The following is a 14,640-nucleotide window of genomic DNA, read 5'->3' as shown; positions in this document are numbered from 1 at the left end:
TGGAAGATTTAATCTATATGTTTTTGCATGGTTTATTGTTCATTGCTCAACCTAAATATTTTGTTTATGTTTTTAATTAGTCAAAAATTAATTAAAGAAATGAATTTTCACGAAAGTATGACGTTTATTTGAGAAAGAAAAGTTCTAGTTGCATGCATTTAAAGTCGTCAAAAACTGCAACAGGTTTCTGATTAACATTTGGCCACATCAACCTATGTTACAGCGCCAATAAAATGAACTGTTTCATGAAACAATATGTAAAAAGTATATTCATCATATTAACGAGATCCGTGTCGGCAAAAGTCTAGTTTAGCGGACTGGAATCAGTTGTGTTCTCGGCCGTGATTTTGATACATATTGATCCGATTTATGGTGAAATCTTGACCGCTGTTGACAGTATAAATTATCTTATTACATACTCGTTTCTATTCCCCGTTAAGTTACTGGTACCGGAAACGTCAATATTTTTCCATACACTGACGCCTGAATTTCATATCGGGTGCGCGACGTAATTCAGTGTTTGTTCTTGCACTATTTTTTTCTATTTAGTTCAGTATTTTGTCAATCCTATTCAGGATATTGAACTAATCTATGATATTGACATTATATTATACATGTAGATGTGTATGTAATAAAAAGGTTATTATCTTTGCATCGGGAAATATGCACTCGTTCTTCAGCGGAAGAATATTGCGCTCCTAAAGTCGCGCAATATTTCCGCTGAGAACTCGTGCATATTTCCCGATACAAAGCTAATAACCTATAAATATTTGTCGAGCCAGCTTGCGGAAGCGAAGACATGCGTCAGTCCATCCGTCTGGATTTGATTGTCCGGACCATAACTTTGACATGCCTGGAGCAATTTTGTTTATACTTGGCATGAATGTTAACCTCAGTGAGACGGAGTGTCATGCGCGTTCATATCACGAAGGTCAAGGTCATAGTTGGAGGTCAAAAGTCATGTCAAATCTTGTCAGGCCCATAACTTTGACATGCATTGTGGAATCTTGTTTATATTTGGCATGAATGTTTAACTAAATGAGACGGAGTGTCATGTGCAAGGTTCCTGTCTCAAAGGCCAAGGTCACAGTTATGGGTCAAAGGGCGGGCTAGACAAGTTGCCCGTGGGCATCTAGTTTCCTGATGTTTTTAAAACTTCAGAATATACTTAGACAGTTTGGCAAATAAAAAAGATAATGCCGCGTGCTTGATTTTTTTTGTTAGACTGATTTGAAAAATTTGGACCTCACAGAAGTTTTCAGAATGGGCGTCTATGGGTTAATCAATTTTTTATATCATTTTCATAAATAAAAATTTCTTTACGATGTAGATCTTAATAAAACTTCTCACAGTCGTAAGCAAACATATGTTCTGTAATATAGTGAAATAACATGCATAGGTCAGATTGCTTGTTTTTGAGATATTTGCCAATGATTAAAGAGATCCGGTTATTACACGCTAATTCTAAGACATTATTTGGTATTACAATGTATCATATTTTATCCTAAGAGAAAGGGTAAAGATACCGTTTTTAAAGAACTACTAAAAGGTTGCCATTTATTCATAAAACGATTTTCATTTCCATATACTGAGCTAGGCTTTATTTCACGTTATCCGGATAAATGACGTTACGTTTATCAAACGTGCAGAATTACCTTAATCAAGAGCGTCTAGCTATTAAAAAAAATATGAATGTAATGACGTTTTACACTGACAAGGGGATCTTATGACTCCTAAATGCCATATGTCGATTATTACGACCATGTTCAGCTGTGTTTTGTAACCGGAATTGATACCATATTTTACAGAAACTGCTTACCGCGAACTTCCAGACGACATGCCTACCATACCATGTCATCCTATTGGATATGGAATTGCTATTCATCTTATGAGGTAAATGGTCATTTTCAACTGCAGCTTTCGATACGAGGGCGAAGTAACAGTATCATTTTCTTAGATATAAGTTTGGTGATAGACAAAGCCAGATTTATGCTTGCTTTAATGTATGGAAGATTTAATCTATATGTTTTTGCATGGTTTATTGTTCATTGCTCAACCTAAATATTTTGTTTATGTTTTTAATTAGTCAAAAATTAATTAAAGAAATGATCTATCACGAAAGTATGACGTTTATTTGAGAAAGAAAAGTTCTAGTTGCATGCATTTAAAGTCGTCAAAAACTGCAACAGGTTTCTGATTAACATTTGGCCACATCAACCTATGTTACAGCGCCAATAAAATGAACTGTTTAATGAAACAATATGTAAAAAGTATATTCATCATATTAACGAGATTTGTGTCGGCAAAAGTCTAGTTTAGCGGACTGGAATCAGTTGTGTTCTCGGCCGTGATTTTGATACATATTGGTCCGATTTATGGTGAAATCTTGACCGCTGTTGACAGTATAAATTATCTAATAATTATTAGTCTTATATATAAGTAGCAAACAAAAAGCTATAAAATGCATGCCGATCTCTATGAAAATTTAACAAGAGGTAAGTTGTTGGAAGTTTTCTTAATCTGATAAGCCTTTTGAAACGCATCTTTTGTTATATATGTATTGCTGAAAACAGCTCGTGTTTTCAGCCTTGCTTTTACATATTACAGGGAACTTGTAGGAGAAGAAGTACCGGAGGACTGGCGTGGGGGTATGAACGTCACTTACAGATTTGGCAATGGCTTCAAAGCACCGAAATGGTACGTCTACTGAATAATATAGATAACAGAAGACATATTTCTTATTGAATCTAACTACGACACATAAAACCATATTGTAGCATCATAAACAGATCCTGAATGCATATCAGGTGAAGGCTGTATTGTGTACAGGTACACAGGTGGAAACATTTGTTGGTCAGCAAATTTGTTCAAGGTTTTCGGTATTTGAGAAATTTCTAAATTTGAGTATAATTACTTGAGCTCCATTTTTAAATATAGGAGTACACGTTGCTTATTATGAAAAGTTTTACATGAGGTCAGATATTCAAAAGACGATGAAGAACATTTTAACACTACAGATGAGTTATTACTAAATAATCCAACTGATTTAAAACCTGTATTATCTGGGTCACACAAGCTGGCGATATTGTATAAAAATACCGATGTTCGCAATGTTACTATGGCTTCATAAGTAAACCGGATTAATTTGCATTTATACATTAGTAACTTCGTTTTACACTAGTGATTTTTATTGCAGTTACTATAATCATGATAATGTGTTTTTTATCTCGTAAATGATCATTCAGTTTTCACCAAAAAAAAATATAGTTTTCTATTCAAAGTCAAAAACAAATATTATAGGTCATGAAAATTTTGAAATTTAGAGTTGCTATGTCACAATGTACAAACCTACGTGTATGTATTTAGTTTAATTATAACAAAATCGAGCAGTTTTAGAGTTGAACGGAACTCCTCGAAAAATAGTTTGGGATTTATTATCATGATTCTGATTTTATTATATATTTTATTTTATACTATATTTAATAAACGTAATAAAGCAACACTTGACACTTTTTTACTTAAAAATTGCAAGCTATACACATGTACAACTGAAATTATTATAAACACTAAAACAGTGTTAAGTTAACATTTAACTGTTTTAAAGCCGTGTCAAAAGGTTTAAATGACATCTTATTGTTTTGCAGTCCTAAAAAGTAGAGCTTTGTTTTAAAATATAGCGTCCTTTTACGATCGCTCAAAACTATCCTTAATATAAATAATAAATATAATATAATAAAAAACTTAATATAGATATCTTCCATTTTACGACAGTTAACAATATATGAAACGTATCTAACTGATTACACGCATAATAATCATATAAAGCGTATTCGCTCGTTTAAAAGTGCAAAGTATCTATGTGTATTATTGTGACCTTTAGCATATTAAATGCGGCTATCAAGCGCATTCCAGTCTAATAGTATGCAAGATTTCGAAAACAAATCATTTCTAATTGTAAATATCGAGAATTTCCCAAAAGGATTTGTTAGTGTGTTATAAATCAAGGTCGCTACAATTCAGTCATCTAAATTTAGGTATCAAAACTATTGTTATGTATATAAGGAATTTATTTGATATGTTTATAATATGCTTATGATATGCTTATGTAGGTAGCATGACTGCGTTACTTACTACTACAACATAAAAAATGTTTCGGTGTCGACGAATTTTATAGAAGCTACAAGAAGGCCAAACGTGAATTCAGGGCATTGCATAGACGAGTCGTAAAAGAATATCTAATTAACCTTGACAACGAAATCAATCATACGGCGGAAGTAGATTTAAACCAATTCTGGAAATTAGTCAATACGCGGCGTAAAAGTAGAAATAGCGCGGGCGCAGGGATAAAGTTCAATGGTGAATTATTTAGAGACCAAGAAAAAATAGCAGAACAATGGGGACTCTATTTCGAATCACTGTATACACCTACGTTGTCACCAGATTATGATATTGGCTGGGAGAATCATGTTTCAGAAAGCGTAAGACAGAGCTGTAGCGAGTTAGTGCCCGATCCAAATGTAACGGTGCATCCGGATGACGTCATCGATGTAATTACGTCTTGTCCAAGCGGGAAAGCTGGTGGCTGTGATAATATACAGTATGAACATTTAAAGCCAGTATCAGACTATGTATCCCCTATTCTTGCCAATATCTTCACACATGTTGAGCTCTGGTTACGTTCCTGATAAAATAAAAAGAGCTGTAATCATACCTCTTCATTAATGTGGACGAAAACGTAAAGATGACCCGAATTGTTACAGAGCGATTACCTTAACATCGGTTATCTTGAAAAAAATTTAAATGATTGTGTTGAAAACATGCAAACATAGCATGTTACAGAATTTGAGTGATCAGCAAGGCGGATTCCAGGGGAAAATGGGCTGCCTCATGACGTCCTTCATAGTGCAAGAAAGTGTTTATTTTGCTAAGGAACATAAATCTAAACTTTACATATGTTTCTTGACGGTCGTCAGGCTTTTGACAGAGTGTGGCATTTGGGCCTTTTTTATAAACTCAAACAAACTACATTTATTGATGATACGTCACTACTTGCATTTCTTGAGATGTACAGAAATATGACAAGTTGCGTGAAGAACCGTGGTTTCGTTTCAAAATGGTTTCCTATAGGTCAAGGTACGCGACAAGGGGGGAAATCTTCTCCGCATTGCTATCTTGCTTATATAAACGGTCTCATACAGGAACTAGAACAAAGCGGTCTTGGCTTTTGTCTGTATAACTGTCAGTTGTGCTCTCCAACAGTTGCAGATGACATGATACTTGTTTCATTCTCAAAACACGCACTTGATGAAATGCTAAATATCTGTCATAAGTACTCGTGTAAGTGGCGTTTTGATTATAATACGTCGAAATTTGCGATAATAGTTCTCAATGAGACTGGAAACTCCCGAAATAATAGACAATGGAAACTTGGCAATAAGGAGATAAGCGAAGTAGAGACTTACACACATCTTGGTCTTGTATGTGATAGATTTCGGTCAACAGGAAAAATGTTACATGAAGCAGCGACCAAATTGAGAGGGACTCTACTGAGTGTGACTCAAAGTAGTTTACATCCAACCCAATTAAACCCACTGACATCTAGAACAATATATAATGCTGTGGTAATTCCTAAGGCTTTATACGGCTGCGAACTGTGGAGCAACTATTCTAAAACGGAGTTTGATCATTTGGAAGTAGCCCACATATTTTGTATGAAACACGTGCAATCATTAAACGTCAACACAAACACAGACTTCACATTGTGTGCGTTAAACATGGGATCCATTGAACATACCGTTGAGCTGAAGAATCTACAATTTCTGGGCCAGCTGTGTCGACTACCGTCGACCTGCTTAGCGAAAAAAGTTTTTGTCAGCCGGTTAATGTCCTTTATGAACCATGATGAGCAGTATACTGGGTTTATTCCGGATGTTTATAGAATCCTGCAAAAGTATAATCTGCTTCAGGTCCTGCATGACTATTTCACGAGCGGAGTATTTCATGGACAGTATGCTTTGAAAAAAACTCTAATTACTAGTGTTGTTTTTAAAAACAAAAGAGTGCGGGTTGAAACCCTAACAAGCAACTATACAAGTGTAGCAGATGTAATAGAGGTAAATAAACCATGTTTCCTATGGGAAATAGCAAGAACTCTGCCGGAGTTGTCTCCCTTATGTTGTACGGCGGTTCAGATACTGAGTGGTACGGTATCCAGGTCATACGTTCACAAATGTAAAACATGTAATTTATACATTGAAAGTGAAATTGATCATGCACTTTGGTTTTGTAAAGACAATGAAAATAGGAGGCGATGTCTTATATCTATGCTTTACGATATTATTGGTCTAGTAGAATTCATTCAATTTCAAATTTTGTCAGTTAATGAACAGTCATCTACTGTTGTGCTGCTAGCTATTGAGACAAATGATGAATCGGTATTCACTCATGTGCCCTTGCTAAGATGTATCTGCAACATGATTGGCTGATCTGTATTTACATATGGTTATATGTGTTTTGTTGCACACATCGTGTCAAGCTTATATATGTATATATGTGAACTGTTACACATGTTAACCTAGACTTAGTGACAACCGGTGTGTTGTGAATGTCTGGTTCTGACATTAATTATGAACATGTTTATAATTTATTTTTATTGTTGTTCCATATTTTTGATTTCAAAACTTACTTTTAAGATCTTACATGTGTCTATTCCTTGTGGAACATTTCATCTTATCGGAAGAATGCAAACGAACGTTGGTAGCCACTAACTCGGCTTTTATAATATTTTGTTAAAGAAAACCGTTCTTCATCTGTTATTCGTTCTGCTATTTTGATATATGTGGTTCTGGAAATAACTTGCGTGATTACTTTGGAACTTATATAAATACTCTTTGGAATAATCCGGCATATCTTCATTCCTGTAAATCTTGTTTTTCTTGTACATTCGCTCAAGATTTGCTGATATGTATGTAGATTAATAGAGTAATACATTCGTTGTTTTTGTTTTTAATATGTAATTGAGTAATTTCTGTTGATGCACTCAGGGTCACTCGTTACGGTAAATTAATTAAGGATTATTTTGTGGTTGCCCATGTTTCTTCGTCACCTCACTTGAAATCAGGCTATATGTCTCTCGAGTTAGGAATCAATATTTTCGTTTTCTTGCGAGCGGTATTATGACACTTTAATTTAAAATGAAATACTTTTGTTTAAATGTTCATAATATTGATATTGCTTTTTCTGCGTTGAATGTTTGTACTATGTAAATAATTGTATATGTGTTATGCTCTTCACAACTGGAGGAATAAAAGTATCTATCTATGTTAATCCGTTACATTGCATTCTAGGCGAGCACACATCAAAGTGACCACCAGCAACAAAAATGTAACCACATATAATGCGATAGGCATTATCAGGGGAAGTATAGAACCAGGTACCAAATGCTTACAATTAGTTTCTTTCAAATATCAATAACAAATGTATTCTTTGTTTTGTTTGTTTTGCGTTTAGCGCCGTTTTTCAACAATGTTCCAGTTATGTATGTAAGCTTAACCAGTGTTTCTGGATTCTGTACCAGTACAAACCTGCTCTTCGCAAGTTACTGCCAACATCTCTACACGAATCAGCGGTGGAGAACGAATAATTTTAGGCATAATATCTTGCGGAGAACATACGCCTTGCCCAGAGATCAAACTCACGACACGGCGATCCATAGATCTGCGGCTTTCCTATTGAGCTAAGCGAACGAGCTTCTTTCCGAGTCTCCATATTTGATATAAGCATGTCGAAAATTCTAAAACTGTTTTGACAGTTTTTTTCTCTTATGCTTAATAAGACTCGGGTAAATTATTTGAGCCGTGCCATGAGAAAACCAACATAATGGGTTTGCGACCAGCAAGGATCCAGACCAGCCTGCGCATCCGCGCAGTCTGGTCAGGATCCATGTTGTTCGCTTTTAAAGCCTACTGCAATGAGAAACCGTTAGCGAACAGCATTGATCCTGACCAGACTGCGCGGATGCGCTGGCTGGTCTGGATCCATGCTGGTCGCAAAGCCACAATTTTGGTTTTCCCATGGCACGGCTCATTTAAATTATACTGCTATGCAACCGTACAATATTTTATGATTATATACAAATACTTTTTTCATTTTACACCTGTCATATCAGGTTATCAGTTTTTCCAAATATTAAATGTGCAATTTTGTTACTACTGTTTGCAGATCAAATTGCCCCTTGAACGTTTTTCAAATCGATAGGGTTGCATGTTTACGTCACAAAAATTGTGAAGCTGAAGCTATTTTTGGAATACTCCTGACAGGTTAACCCCGCCTCATCCATAATAAATTATTCATTCACCTTCTCGTGAAACTTTTTTCTTTATCTTGACGTCACACAAAGCTCTGACTCTATCTTTGAAGTATCGCCGCACTTGCATACATTATAAAGTGCAATATGGTGATAATCATTGAAAATGTTTTAAAAGTAGAATAGAATACTTCAACTATGTTCAAATGAAAACAGCGTTTTTTCTTTGTTATGACAATTATTATCGACGAAATTTCCAACCAGGCAAGGTACACAAGGTTTTATAGAAAGGTATCATTGAACCTTCAAGCTACGTAACACTTGTAGATCTAATTGTCATATCCATAAAACTGATTTATTTGATATTCAAACTTTTGCAGTCTTCCGTAGCTTAACAATCGCAAATCTCACTCCATTACTCCTATAAATCTAGGTTTTTTTGTTTGTTTTTTTTTGGTGGGGTTTACATGTAGAAGCTAGGCCCTATCTGAATTTATCTACTAGATCTATTTATTTGAATTCGTTAAAACACTTTTTAAGTTATTTGCATACTGGCAGTTGATAAGCCTTGTCACCGTTCATGGAAAAAAAAGTTACAGACTCACATAAGTCGAAATAATTCGATATTTAGTTTGTTTTATATTTGTGACAGTCACTCTAAAAGGACCAAAATAATTTAGGATAAATAACAGTAAACCGTCATTTCAAGTTAGGTTGCATATTGTGTGTACATTAATCGTGTTAAGGGGAATTATGATAACTTTTACATAAATTAATGAGGAATTGAATCCCCCTTTTGATTAGTCTAAATAATGAGACCTCGGGAAGACCGATTTTACATTTTGATATTTTACGTTGTCTACGTTAAGGGGATATCGATTAGTAAAAAAATAAACGATATTAAACTATTGAGTACAATTATTTGGACTTCCTTTTGATACATGTAAGTTTTATTTGAATTTATCTCATATTCGCAACAAAATCAGCATTTAAACCCAAATCTAGCGATGACAATTTCTTTCAAGTGGAGAAAACTACTCGAAACTGTTTCCTAGGATCGCGTCAAATTAGTTAGACTAAGACTCACATATTTCGTAAGAAATGCCGACTTTCTTCAACAAAAGAGGCATGGTCGGTTCCGAGATTCGAACTTATGCCCTTCAATCAATGATGAGCCAGTCAGGTACGTTTTATAATTATACTGAAAACTTAATACGAGATGCATTATTTAAAAGAAAATTCTGCAGCAAAAGGTACTGAAATGTAGGCAGAAAAAGGCCTGTAATGTAAAAAGAGGTTGTCCTTTTTTCACATCCACGCTACCTAAATGTAGTGTGCATTGTGGCATGACTCATTTAAATTCTAAATGAAGATTAGATCTGATACATCTGTTACAATCCGGTTAAACACCCGTTCCAACAGTATTTATGAGTATTTAAATCATCATTTCTCAGTGATACAGCCGATGTAAACATGTTCATTCAATATTTTTACTCGGTATCGGAAAGGCGGAGTTACCTGTATAGACTAGATTCAAAAATAGCTTCAGCATCGCTGCTTTTGTGACGTAAAGGTACAAATCTGCCGATTTAAGAAAAGACGAAAGGGCAATTTGATCTGCAAACAGTAGTAACCAATGGCGAGGAACCGATATAGTCAAATTGCTGAACGACAAGTACAGACAAGGACTTTATATGTAATTTCAATGTATGCTACATCCTTGGGAAAAAAGTATCAGATTTAAAGATCATTTTGTGTCACATAGTGACAATAATCTAAAGGATCTTTGTACAGATTTTATTATAAATTTCAAACCTTCTCTTTCCCCTTTGTATTTGCATCATTTTATCTTAAATCTTTTAACAAAAGTAAGAGTGTGTGCTCTTTATTTTATTTTGAAAATTTAAAAAGCAGAATGCATTTAACGTGTTACGTGTTAATGTGTTATGTCATATCATAAAGAATACTTTTTTACAAATGTTTATAACAGACCGATATGTAATAATTGGAAACCATAGAGATGCGTGGGTGTTCGGGGCCCTTGATCCATCTAGTGGTACGGCGATTATGATGGAAGTATCGAGAGTTATGGGACAGCTTGTTAAATCAGGTAGTGTACACATGCATAATATCATAAAAGAAATTTACTTACACAATTTACTTGAGACTTCTGAAAATACTTGTAAGTGATAGGACATAACAAGCACCCGCTCTGTATAATTGTAACAGTGATTTAACAAGGTTATTATTACAGTAGTAGCTTGAGACGCACAAGCGCCGAGAGCTGAATGCAACATCCAGATCACGCTATAGAGTTGTAATGACCCAGAATATGCATTAAAGAAGCATGAACACACGCATGATACGGCGTTTAGATTTCAACACAGTACAAAATCTAAACATTATCAAATAAAACTATATGGAAATGTCTTAAGAAATATTACCAAACTTTTCATTTAAAATATATGCGTTCTTATTTATGTCATCACAATAAAAGCCTATTCAATAAATGGTACATAACTAGCATCCTTCTACGCAGTGATTCTCCTCATAGTAAACATACTTCTACTACAACAAACAGTGTAATAGGCAAATTTTCATCGTTTTTGGTTATAGTTTTGACATTTAGAGGTAATGTAAGTGATAACATTAAAAAAATTCTAAAATTGAAAAAAATAATATTGTAATTTCTGTACACTCTCGCGTGATATTTTTGAATTCCACAATAATGACATTCGATTTTGAAGTTTATGTGATACTATAATCAACCTTAATCGATTAACCTTACACAATTTAATGGAAATTTGATTGTTTTGGAACAGGAAGATGGCGACCTCGTCGGTCTATCATATTTTGTAGCTGGGGTGCAGAGGAATACGGACTGATTGGCTCAACTGAATGGGTGGAGGTACCTTCCGTTATTCATTTAGATTCCAAAAGCACAGTTATTAAATATTTAGCCAAGTAAAACTGATGTATAATGGTTGAGATTTCTTTACATCGTTTCTTATAAATAGGACTTTATTTATAGTAGTACTTGTGTGTGTTTTACATTAATACAATAATCAGCCTAAACTTAGGTTTCAAAACAATCGTGTCCATTCTTAACCCTTAGCCTGCTAAATTTCTAAAATGGACTGGTCCATCATTCAATTTGGGCAGTACCACTTATTATTCAAAGAGGTGTTTACGTATGTGCAGGCTGATCTTGGTCTGCGCTGGTCGCAAAGGCAGAATCACTTGCCGCCAGCAGGCTAAAGGTTAAATGTCTAATACTGCTTATATGATGAGCAGTTGTATGATCTGGTAAGATTTATGTCCGTTCTTTAAAAATAAATTGAGCGTTTAAAAAGTGATATTCAGGTTACACGTAACCAATATTCACATGTTCGATACCATACGGTGCCAGTGAAATGTTAAGACACTCAGTGTTGTTATGTAGATGACCGAATCCATTCAATATATATGTGTAACAGAATTTTTAGCCGGGCCTAGGTAGCGAGGGCAGTGCTACACAGCTCATAACTTCTCATGAACAGAATCAATCAGACCGGCTGATATTGTTCTGCTGGGTAACGTGTCATGTTTCCAAAGGGTTTTATTATACATTTAATTTCAAGATTTTGCTACTTCCTTACGTACCTATCTCTGTTACATACATCTGGTTTGCGAACTCATGACAGGCAAGCATTTTGCAAAGTAATGAGGTATTTCTGGTATAATTACTGTTATAGTATATTTCAGCACTATGTGAAGAATCTTGGAGCAAGGGCAATAGGATACATAAATGTTGATGTTGCAGTTTGGGGTTAGTCTTTGACTGATTCTCATATCATATATACTAAACAGTCTCCTTAAAAAGTTTAATTTATGTGCAGTATGAAAAGTCTAACGATGCTGAGAATGTACTTAAAAACGTATTACTTTACTGACCCTGATTCTGATTCTTGCTAAACATGAAATAACTTACCTCATTGAAATTCTGTCAGTATTTTTGATGCAATCTTCATACGTAGTAGCGAAATTCTCATATCACCACTGGCGTCAATTCGTGTTAGAAATTCTGATGATTATAACTTTTTTCTGTGAAAAAGCCATCAAATTGTTTTACAAGTAAATGAACAGTAGCAGCGTACATTAAATATATCTCGCTCTTTCAGGAAACCATTCTTTAACAGCTGAAGGAACCCCTCCTCTATATAGTTCATTGATAAAAGCAACAAAGAAAGTCCAGAACCCGAACAGTGCTGAAATTGCTGCTGGCCGTACGACTGTTTATGATACTTGGTATCATGTTTCTCCGTCACCAAAATTTGAACGACCTAGGTGAATATGCAAATATATTATATGATACGGTACTAGTAAAAGCTTGCTTAGTTGGACCTTATTTTATTATTTGCCAATAAAACTGACGAATCGCTAAGTATATCTTTTCCTATTTTGTATTCTAGTCTTGTCTTGAGGTTGAATTATTTTTAGTGAGGAAGACAATCGTTTGAGCTGCAAAACTGACGGTGGTTCTATGCTGTTGCAGATTCATATTTAAACATCCAGTATGGTATCTGGGCTTTAACTCCTGCAGTGTTTTATCACACACTACTTGAATCAAGACACCGGTTATAACGGTCATATATCGTGCAGACCTGTAAATAAATAAGGAAATAAGAAGTTTACATATATTGTTTTAAGTAAGAGGGATCGACAAACTTATAATTCCAGCTATTGTCGACATGTTGTATTATAACAATTTGTCCTCATTGATAATGTGGCCGTGTCGTTCTACGACGTTTTGACCCTTTGCTGTAGGTGCTACATTTCTATCTATTTTCTTAATCATTTGAAACCCATCTTTTGTTCTAGCACGGAATTTCTGAAGGTTTACAAAGTTCATTTGACAGTCAGATTTTCCTTTCAGGATAACTCTTCCAGGTTCCGGAAGCGACTATGCACCATTCAGAGATCGATTGGGTCTCCCAGTTGTTGACGTACGATTCACCCATAGTGTAAGACATTCATATTTGAATACAGTGTAGATATGTGTTTGTTTGTTTGTTTTGGGTTTAACGGCGATTTTCAACAGTATTTAAGTTATGTAACGGCGGAGAGTTAACCTAACCAGTGTTCCTGGATTCTGTACCAGTACAAACCTGTTCTCCGCATGTAACTGCCAACTTCACCACATGAAGCAGAGGTGGAGGACGAATGATTTCAGACGCAATGTCTTTTATCAAATCGTCACGGAGAACATACAGCCCGCCCGGGGATAGAACTCGCGAACCCGAGATCTGTAGATCTGCGCTCTCCCTGTAGAGCTAAGCGGGCAGGTTTTACAGTGTAGATATAGTACTAGAGATCAATCAGTGACACAAATACCAATCCTGCCTGGCATTTGACTATGCACTTGTATGACACAAGTTGAAAGGAACAATGAACTAACGGTATGGTTAACAACTCGGAGATAAGTCATTCCATTATAATGCCAATTTTTAAGGTAAATATTGAAGAGGGTTTTTTTTTTTTGTTTTTATATATGATGTGTGACACGGTATAAATAACATTATATTAACTAAATTGCACCTTAAATAGTAGATCTACATTTTTATTTATTAGACTTAAGAATGTAGGAACGAATTATTTCTAACGTTAAGAATTTTTTCATACTCTGTGAGCTTGAAGAACATTAGTTTCCAAGACAAACAAGAGAATAAAAAACACAGGTCACCGAACTCGTTTTAATTTTATAGGGCATTTTCTTCACCCACTGTTTATGCATTTCTGAAATTTTGTAAAATTGAAAAAATGGTGATACTTTATAAAACATATAATATCCCACTTAATATTATAGGGATTTCAGGTCTTACAGGTTAATATGAATATAAGATGATGTCAGTATTATATAAGCATAAATGTCACTAACAAATCTCTTTAATTTTTACATGTTGACATAATTACCACATCCACTTTATTTTCAATGGAAAAACGTATTTAGATCTACAAAAAAATCTGACGTTAGGATTTTCCAAATATGTTGCAGCTTTAATGACACACAAAAATGCTTCAAAATGGAAAGAAAATAAGTTGGGATCACCGTGCATCTAAGAGATTTATTAAGAAAAAACTGTTAAAAACTGGTGGATTTTGATACTTTTTGTTCTTTTTGTTTTAATATATATTTTCTAGATAATATAAAGTGCTATCTTGAATTTTTTTATTTCAATTATAGCTTATCATGATATGTATCAGCCAGGAAAATATCAAAACCAAACCTGATCTACTTTAATAGATATTTGAAATTACCTACCCCTACCCCATTGTAAATCTTACGTCAATTTTAG

General features: G+C 34.7%; 1 protein-coding gene across 7 annotated transcripts in view; it reads left to right on the top strand.

The window, feature by feature from the left end:
• Positions 1 to 14,640, top strand: part of LOC123541017 (N-acetylated-alpha-linked acidic dipeptidase 2-like) — a 44,392-nt gene that overhangs the window by 22,169 nt on the left and 7,583 nt on the right. For 4 of the 7 annotated variants that reach the window (XM_053544854.1, XM_053544863.1, XM_053544859.1 and 1 more), the window contains 8 exons: positions 1,809 to 1,893; positions 2,608 to 2,697; positions 7,347 to 7,432; positions 10,296 to 10,415; positions 11,128 to 11,213; positions 12,050 to 12,113; positions 12,466 to 12,631; positions 13,221 to 13,308. In XM_053544854.1, coding sequence (XP_053400829.1) covers positions 1,809 to 1,893; positions 2,608 to 2,697; positions 7,347 to 7,432; positions 10,296 to 10,415; positions 11,128 to 11,213; positions 12,050 to 12,113; positions 12,466 to 12,631; positions 13,221 to 13,308 — 785 coding nt within the window. The remainder of the gene's footprint in view (positions 1 to 1,808; positions 1,894 to 2,607; positions 2,698 to 7,346; positions 7,433 to 10,295; positions 10,416 to 11,127; positions 11,214 to 12,049; positions 12,114 to 12,465; positions 12,632 to 13,220; positions 13,309 to 14,640) is intronic. The other 3 variants (XM_053544873.1, XM_053544866.1, XM_053544868.1) reach the window with 1 other exon arrangement.

This window comes from Mercenaria mercenaria, chromosome 1, assembly GCF_021730395.1.
Source record: "Mercenaria mercenaria strain notata chromosome 1, MADL_Memer_1, whole genome shotgun sequence".
Classification (NCBI taxonomy): Eukaryota; Metazoa; Mollusca; class Bivalvia; order Venerida; family Veneridae; genus Mercenaria; species Mercenaria mercenaria.
The sequence above is the reverse complement of the archived record's forward strand: the minus strand, read 5'-3'. Positions and strand labels throughout refer to the sequence as shown.